The 8864-nt window shown below is 33.6% G+C and overlaps 1 protein-coding gene across 2 annotated transcripts; it reads left to right on the top strand.

Annotated features, from left to right (window-relative positions):
- Positions 1-1063: 1063 nt before the first annotated feature.
- On the top strand, positions 1064-8187 carry LOC123551753 (uncharacterized). 2 transcript variants are annotated; one of them, XM_053541264.1, is made up of 7 exons: positions 1064-1210; positions 1735-1880; positions 2606-2738; positions 3688-3795; positions 3974-4138; positions 6328-6418; positions 7503-8187. In XM_053541264.1, the coding sequence occupies exons 1-7, from the start codon at positions 1150-1152 to the stop codon at positions 7906-7908; spliced, it is 1110 nt and encodes a 369-aa protein (XP_053397239.1). In that variant the 5' UTR covers positions 1064-1149; the 3' UTR covers positions 7909-8187. The 2 variants fall into 2 exon arrangements, with proteins under 2 accessions (XP_053397239.1, XP_053397240.1); XM_053541265.1 differs by having other exon boundaries at positions 2606-2742.
- The last annotated feature ends 677 nt before the right edge of the window (positions 8188-8864 follow it).

Below are 8864 nucleotides of genomic sequence, written 5' to 3'. Positions count from 1 at the left end.
GGTACCACCCTGCGAAAGCATAGTTGAAAATAATGTCTTTGTCGGAGTGTGTTGGAACTCTATGTTGTGATTAAATTTTATCCAATAAAATATGCATTAAAAGGCTTAAAGCTGTTTCAAAGTAATTTATCAGATTGAAATTGTGCACCAGCAGATATTGTTCTTGTATTTGATAAAAATGACATTTTTAATAACAAAATATTTGTAATGAACCGTATCGTTTTTTGTTTTTTTTGTTTTTTTTAACAATGATATCGAAGAATTGTACGCATATTCAATCTGCTAGAGGTTTTGCTTTTAATTATTTTAAACTTTTATAAAATAAGTTAGATAACAACATCCCGCACGCTTCGCCTTTTAGAAAGTCAAAATAAAAAAAAAATGAATAAATTTTCCGTGAGCACGCCTATATGTTTTTGGAAATTTTCCGACGAGATACTTATCAACTTAGCATGGCCTTATCAAAGGAAATCTCTCCGCCTTTGTGACAAGCCACTGTGCAACCATTACGCCATTCTGAATAGGTCTAACGAGTAAAGTAAAAATTCTAAGGTAAATAATGGAAAGAAAATGCATACAACATTAAACATTTCGATCAGACACCTAGTCAAGTGGAAAAAATATCACCTTGTTTTATTAACTCTTATTTTCCACTTTAATTTATAGATTTACTAGATAAGATGTACAGAGGAAACTATTTGCATCTTTTTGATCTAGTTAATAAGAATATTAAAAATCATTATCAAAAATGTAATACATGGATAATTGGTAAAATAAAAGATAATAGGTAATTCATTTTGTGTTAAAATATGTAACGTCATTTGGCGACGTCGTTTATGCAACATAACATGACGGCATTTCCTATATATTAATGCTGTTACTAATGAAGGTATTGATCCAAAAGATACCTAACAAATAGATATGTATAGAAATATATAAGTGTTTGTTTTGTTTGGATTATTTGAAAAAAGATCAGACAACTAAAAATTATTGTATTGGCCTTACAACATGTACAAATATTATTGACGTTCGTAAAGTAGGAGCCTAAGTGTTTTTATCCGTGCTGAGTGTCATCAATATATAAACACTTATACATATATCAACAAACCATTAATAAAAGTGGATTTATTTGTTTATCAATAAACGAGAATGTATATTGGATCGGCTTACCGTGCTCTGTTTATTATTATTTATTCAATTAAATTACAAGGTAAATGCTCTAACAGTTTTTATATATTATTTTCATTCTGATGGTGTTCCTACGTGTATAGACCCTGCCGGCTAACGTACCTATTAAATTCAGCTCCTAATTGGCTTTATAATAAATGTGTGCTTTAAAAGGCGTGGTTTGCTTTCTGTACCAATTGTTTTTAATCAAATAAACAAGGCCAGTGTCAGGGAATGATCATTCTAAGACATTGTTCACACTTAATATTTTGTTCAAAAATAAAAAAAAATGTTATCGTCGGTTTTCAAACATTACTGCTATCTGATTTTGCAGAAGTACGTGAGCGAATAATAATAAAATGTGTCAACATCTCGACAAACTAGTCATATTGCCTGTATAAATATATATTAGAATTACAATGTAATCTCAATTTTTTTTTAACGAATATCAAAAAGCAGAAATTACTTAATGTTGCCAACACAATATATAAGATTTATTTTTTCAAAAAGTAGTACAACGTAACGTCTCATCACGGGCATAGAAATAAAGTATTTTATCTAACATAGCATTCGTGCAAGATGGCTACATTGGCTGCTTTAAAGATTACCACAGCAGAGTTCTTGACGAGAGGAAAACAGACTTCAACCGTAACAGCGGAAAGAGATGTAAAAAATTTTGTAGAGGACATGGATATAGATATGCTGGAACTGAGGTGACCTCTCATGATATTCCTTTGTAAACGTTTATAGTTTTGATATAATTCTGGTTATAATAAGTTTACACTTACGTTTGTATCTAATTTCATTTTTACCATCTTTTAAATAAGAAAGTTATTGATAAAAATAGAAGAACCATGTATAAACATGCCGAAACACTATTGATGAGGTTATAAGCTTGGGGAATATTTCCACGAGGGCGTAACCCGAGTGAATTATACGAGCGACGTATAAACGAGCCGTTTTGTTGAGATATGTTGAAATATGGTTCTGCTAAACATCATTTAAATTCTAATATGTCTTTCACGTAAACAATTAAACAGAAGAAATAAGCACTATTTCATGGTGCAAAAATGGCGCCAAATATCGTAGACAGACGTGCCAACAACGCGTATCTGGGTTAAAATACGGAAAGTAACATGTCCCGCAGAGTGCGTAGACGTCTGCTGATTCATTATTCACTCCTAATAACCCATACAGTGTTTACGTATTAAGTGTAACACCAATCTGTTACATCATTTCAATTCTTAAACGTCTTTTATAAAAAATAATTGATCAAATAAAAATGTAGTAGCACTCTCTCTTGGCGCCTGTATGGCGCCAAATGATACGTGAACGTGACGTCAGATGTCTGTGTTTTAACGGAAATGCACATGGGTTTTTTATATCAATACACGTCACAAACAAGACTATATTTTGAAACACCAATTTTAAATTTCAGACCGGAACAGAATGTTTTTGTGGAAATGAGATTAGGTTTAAGATTCCAGCTAGTAACTGTGATTACAAATGTGAAGGTAAACCCTCGGAATTCTGCGGTGGCGACTGGCGGATTTCTATATATGACACTGGGTGTAGGTATATTACAATGCGCGTTGTATGTAGCCTTGATATTGTATTAGAGAGAAAACGTTTAAGAAAGTGATATTTAAAAATAAAAAACGCGAAAACAGGTTTTCTGTATGATATAGCATTCGATGCTGATTGCTGAATTTGTTAGTCATATTATTTCTAAAGCGTCTCTGAACTATTGAGTGGCAAAACGTCATATGACAATGTTACTTAGAAGACCATTTCGGCAATGTACACATTATAATTTAATGAATTATGATATCCTTATTGTTATGGTACATATGTCTGTAGTTTATGTCACACATATTATAAACTATTAAATTTCAACATCTAGGTCAATGTTTATAATGGTTTTGGTAAGACCAAAACAAGGAGAATATAATTTTCTATTTCTCAGAATGTTTTAATGACCTTTAGACTCTTTGTTTAACTAGAGTTTAACATACAATAAAGAAAAATAAATTTCAATATATAACACTGTTGCAATTTGTCAAAAGAAGATTAAGCTCACTGTATTTCTAATGAATTTATCTATTGTGAGATTTTATTTAGGCTTATGATTCAAATTGGAGAAATGTCGAATACAGTGACAAAATAAGAATTGTCCATCCTGCTTCATATTCATGTCTTATATCAAAGTTTACCTATTAAGTCAAGCGATGAAAAGAAACATGGTGTATGTTTGATAAACTAGCTCTGAAAACTGACATTGTTAAAAGTAATAACACTTGTGTGCATTTCGTGCGGAATTGTTCCACAATAAATGTATTCGTGAATGTTAATCATATGGCTTTCTACGACTGTTCTATCGATTTTCATAGATACCGTTTGTTAATCCTTTTTGTCTTCTCAGAAATCAGCAGTTGTGAAATCAGTAAAATTGGGCAGAGTATCTAGACTTTCGTTTAAATGGGTTAACCTCAGTAATAATATATCATTTTTTGTCAATAGATTGTGCCAACGGACCATGTCTAAACGGCGCCACATGCGTGGAGATATTTACAGACGTTTACAGATGTATATGCACTGACGAATGGACAGGAACATATTGCGAAAACAGTAATATCGGCATTTACTCTCATTTATTCATGACACGTAATTTCGTTTTTTTTTCATATATGATATATATGATATGCAATAATAAGTGAACCTCTGGAATATATAACACTACGTATGTTCTTCCTTACACAGGAATTGGTTTCTGAAACAGAAATACATTGTGTAATTCCTCTTTCAGAGAAACCGAAAACAACAGTGAATTCGCTTTCAACAACAACAACAAAAATAACCACTAGTACTGCTTTTTATAAGAAAACCAGTACCGCCTCCGGAAAGTCGACTGATGGTTCAAGCAGAGAATACAGGACAAATGTGACAGATAGTACTTATATAAATCCTACAGGTAGTATTACGGTATCTTTTAGTGTGGCGATCTTGTTGTTTCGCACTTCGATTTTGATTAAACAATGTATTCAAATTTTAGATTTTCAAGAAAATCATTAGTGACATGTCTATAATTAAAACAATATAAGCAAAGTACATCTAATGACAGTTTTCGCTTTTTTCATTGTACCTATTTTGACAGTCTTATCAAATAATAAGTCACCTACTGGTTTCGGGGACAATAGGAATGCGCTTTTCCGCCCGTCATTCCGTCCGTCTGAAATTTTGTGTCCGGTCCATAACTCTGTCTTCCATGAAGGGATTTTAAAATTACTTGGCACAAATGTTTCCCATAATGAGACGACGTGTCATTTGCAAAACCCGGATCCCTGGCTTAAAGGTCAAGGTCACAATTGGAGGTCAAAGGTCAATAGGGCTTTTTCCTGTCCAGTCTATAACTATGCCATCCATGAAGGGATTTAGATATCTCTTGACACTAATGTACCTAATAGTAAACTTTCACACCTTTAGCTCAAAGGTCAAAGTCACACTTGGCAGTCAAATATTTAAATAGCATGAACAAGGTCTGTTACTTGTCCAGTCATTCATTAAGGCATTTTATCACCATTTGGCACAAATGTTTCCCAGGATGAGACGACGTGTCATGCGCAAATCCTGGACCCCTGGCTCAAAGGTCAAGGTCACAATTGGAGGTCAAAGGTCAAAAGGGCTTTCTTTCTGTCCAGTCCAAAACTCTGCAATCCATGAAGGGATTTTAATATGACTTGGCGCAAATGTCTTCCATGATGAGAAGACGTGCCTTGCGCAAAACCCGGACCCCTGGCTCAAAGGCCAAGGCCAGAATTGAAGGTCAAAGATTAATAGGGTTTTTTTCCTGTCCTCGTTCAAGGGATTTCAATATTACTTGGCATAAATTTATGCTCCCCATGATGAGATGATGTGTCATAAGCAACACCAAAAACCCTAGCTTAAAGCTCAAAGCCACACTTTAATATCAAAGGTCAGTGGGACTTTTTCTTGTTCGGTGTATAACTTTGTTATGCAAAACAGGATTTAAGTATCGGTTTGTACAAACATTCCTCTGGATGAGACAATGTGTCGTGCGCAAAACCTGAACCCTTAGCTGAAAGGTCAAGGTCACACTTGGAACTTACTCAACAATACTTCAAAAGATTTAAATATTACTTGGCACAAATGTTCACCACTATAAGACGGAAGAACCTGGTCCCTAGGTCTAAGGTCAAGGTCACACGTAGAGCCAAATGTCAGATACAAGAATGACTTTGTTCGGAGCATTTATTCGTCATGCATGGAGGGATTTTGATGTAATTTGGCACAAATGTTAACCACCGACCGTGAGGCACTTTTGTTTTTAGAATTGCGTCCCTTTGGTGTTGCTATAAATAGATCATATTTAATTATTGTAACTTATTTATTAATGGTCGTAGTGAAAAATCGAGACCAGTTTTCCGTGGTACGATATGCATGTTACATCCAATTTTAGGGGCATTTTGACCTATCTCTACCTGGTAAAGAGTTTCTTGTGGACTTATATTATATAGAATTTTTAAGGATAAATTTCCCTTTGTTGTTACTACAAATAACTTACATGTATGACTTTCTTGATAATCGGCCAACAATGCCATATGAAAACAAATGTAGGTTTATATATATAAATTTTAATCCAATTGTTTTGTTATAAGATATTATATATACAGTACAATATTGTTTATACATCATTGACAGATATCGGTTCATTATGTTATACTGCAGTAGAGAATTAGGTGCCATCCAATAGGGGACATTGTATTGCATGGCAATACTTCATTTACTTATTTATTTAGGGTCTTACGCCTCATAACAGAATGTGTCCCTTATATAATATTTGCGTAGCTATATGCTATTATACGATGGGGGTTATATCACTTATTGGTGACTTTCTATGCAACTACTTATTAAGAAAGGCATATCAACGGCACATTTTGTCTCTATTTAAGCACAGTTATGTAAAACATTATAGAATTAAAATGCTAAACGTTATATCCTGATATCACTTAATTTCCAAATTCTTTCAATTTTGTTTTTACTGTAAAGTATAAGCTTATAAGAAAAGCTGTCTAGAAGGCTATGCTTTTCATAAGTAAAGGGTTTCAAATTCTGATATTAACATTTTTTGTCTATTTATAGATTCAGGAAATAATGGTATGATTGCCGTGTATGTTCTGGTTCCACTTATTGCAATTACTCTAGCCATCCTTTTTGCAGTTTTTATCTCACGGTAAGTTGGTCAGTTCGGCATGTGACGTAATGATGAATGCCAATGCAATGTAATTATAGAATTTACGAATCTGTGTCTCCAGACGAAGGCTTTGTGTAACAGTGTTATTGTTATTATGTTCTCAATGAATATTCATCATATTACTAGTACCTGTTTTATCCCGACCCTAGAAACTAAAATGGCGTAGAAATGTTGTTGTTATATTTTTGCAGACAAATCGCAGTGAAACTTTAGTATTAATGGATCGCGATAATTTCATTTTAACGGTATTCGGTAAAATCCAAAAACAGGTAAAGCAGGTGTGTTATCCGATAAGTGGTGTTAATTTGTATATTGTAGTATTCTTAACTCTAAATACGATCCTTTATTCCAAAACAGATTTATAGTCTAGTGGATAGTGTGTCGGACATCTATTCTTTTTATGTTTGTATGGTGTAGGTTCGAGCCCTTCTTTTTTTAAAATGATTTTTACATATTCTATTTTGCAGGTTTTTGTTTATATCGTCTTTTGTATTTTTTCTTTCATTCTTTTTATTTATGTATTTGTTTAATTATTATTGCAATGTATATAGATTCAATGTCTATTCTAATAAGAGATCCTCTGAAAAATGTCAATAAGTACTCAGTATAAGTGCACGAGAAAATCGTGATATAAATAGTTTTACATGAATTCCTTCTCCAGATAAAAACATGCTGGAAAAATAAAAAAAAGTAGCTCGTCCTGTATTCGAACCAGCACCGTCAAGCTTACAAATCATACGTGTTAACCACTAGACCACGTCGCAACTTGCATTGGTTTTGTGATATAAGATATTTGTCATATAATGTGTCCACCTGATTCCCTATTTCATTGTTATGGGTTAATCCGGTATTAGTAAATAAAGGCCACAGTTATCGCGTTTTGTTAATACATATTGTATCGTATTGATACATATACTATAGATAAATATATTTCGCTGACATTTATCATCAGTAGACATAATTAAAACTGCCAAAAATAACTCATATGGTCACTTACATTGATCTCCATTCAGAAGAATATAATGATGATTTTATTGTAATTCTGGAATGTTATATAATACAGAAAAAGTACATTGAAGTGCCTGCGCACGTTAGATGTTGAACAGGAATCTAACCAGAACGCTTCCAATTACTATGAAAACACGAAACACTACAGACAATTGGGTACAGAGAGATCGCAGCAATCAGACACTGAATATAAAGGTAGCAGAGATGGTCAACGTATAAAGATAGAATCTTCAGGTGTCACATATTACAATACTGTTGACGGTACGAAGGGCTTCGAAGTTCAACGTAACTACGAGAATGTGAAAAATTCATGGATGTCTATTGGAGGTGAATCACGAAACAAAACTGAAGCCCATTGCGAGTCCAGTTCTAATACCGCTTCGCTTCAGTGTTATGAATCTCTACGAAAAGACACGCAAGATAAAGACAACAGTTATGACTGCTTGAAGATTAAGAAATGATTTGAATGGAATTTTGAATCAATTATTACCAAATCGTGCCGAGTGTGAATTATTATAGACACTTAACGTGCGTCGTCCGTCCGTCATCACTCCGTCATCGGTTGGCATCAACTATTCAGTCTTGTATGTTTCACACGGAGGAGGCTGACGCGACTACGCCTTGTTGTTCTTTGGGTGGCTCCATCTCACTGTTGTTTTAGAAGGCTAAGCTTGCTTGGTTACTCATGGGACAGCCAGAGGTAAAAATAAAAATAAATAAATATATAGCATTTCCCAAAATGTTGATCTGATTTTAGAGTTATGTCACATAAATGTATCAAAGATGATCCAATAATTTCGATTTGACATACACAAGGTACCCAGGGGCCATAGTCACATTTCCTTGTATGTATACAAAGAAACATTAAAATCTTCTTGTCAGAAACTGATGGCCCAATTTTAAAATATTTCACACAAATGATTCTTGGATGACCTATAGCTAAGATTGTTGACATTATTCTGATTCAAGGAACATGACCACCAGAGCTAAAATAGAAACACTCCTACGTAAGCGTTGGTCAAACGCACATTCGCCACCTTATATCTAATTAATGTCCGTTTCCGAAGGTTAACATAATTATTGATAAATGCACAGTCTAAGCATAACCATCATCATTACATCATCATTACCATCATCATCATTTCTTATAATACATCGTAAACAAACAAGATTAATAAACATTGTAAATAGATCACAATCATCATAATCATCATCACAATCATCCGGATAATGCCTTAATGGTAAAAGACAATCATTAACAAATATTTCTTGTTGTAACTAAAGCAGTAATAAAATGTTAATCATCGTCATCATCACCATCAAAATCTTCACCTTCATGTCATTATAGTCATGTCGACTATAATAACCGTCTTGGCCACCAGTCGCCTTCAAAAACATCATCTTTTTTGTACATAAA

Source organism: Mercenaria mercenaria, chromosome 4 (assembly GCF_021730395.1).
Source record: "Mercenaria mercenaria strain notata chromosome 4, MADL_Memer_1, whole genome shotgun sequence".
NCBI classification, from domain to species: domain Eukaryota; kingdom Metazoa; phylum Mollusca; class Bivalvia; order Venerida; family Veneridae; genus Mercenaria; species Mercenaria mercenaria.
This window is presented reverse-complemented; position numbering and strand designations above follow the sequence as displayed.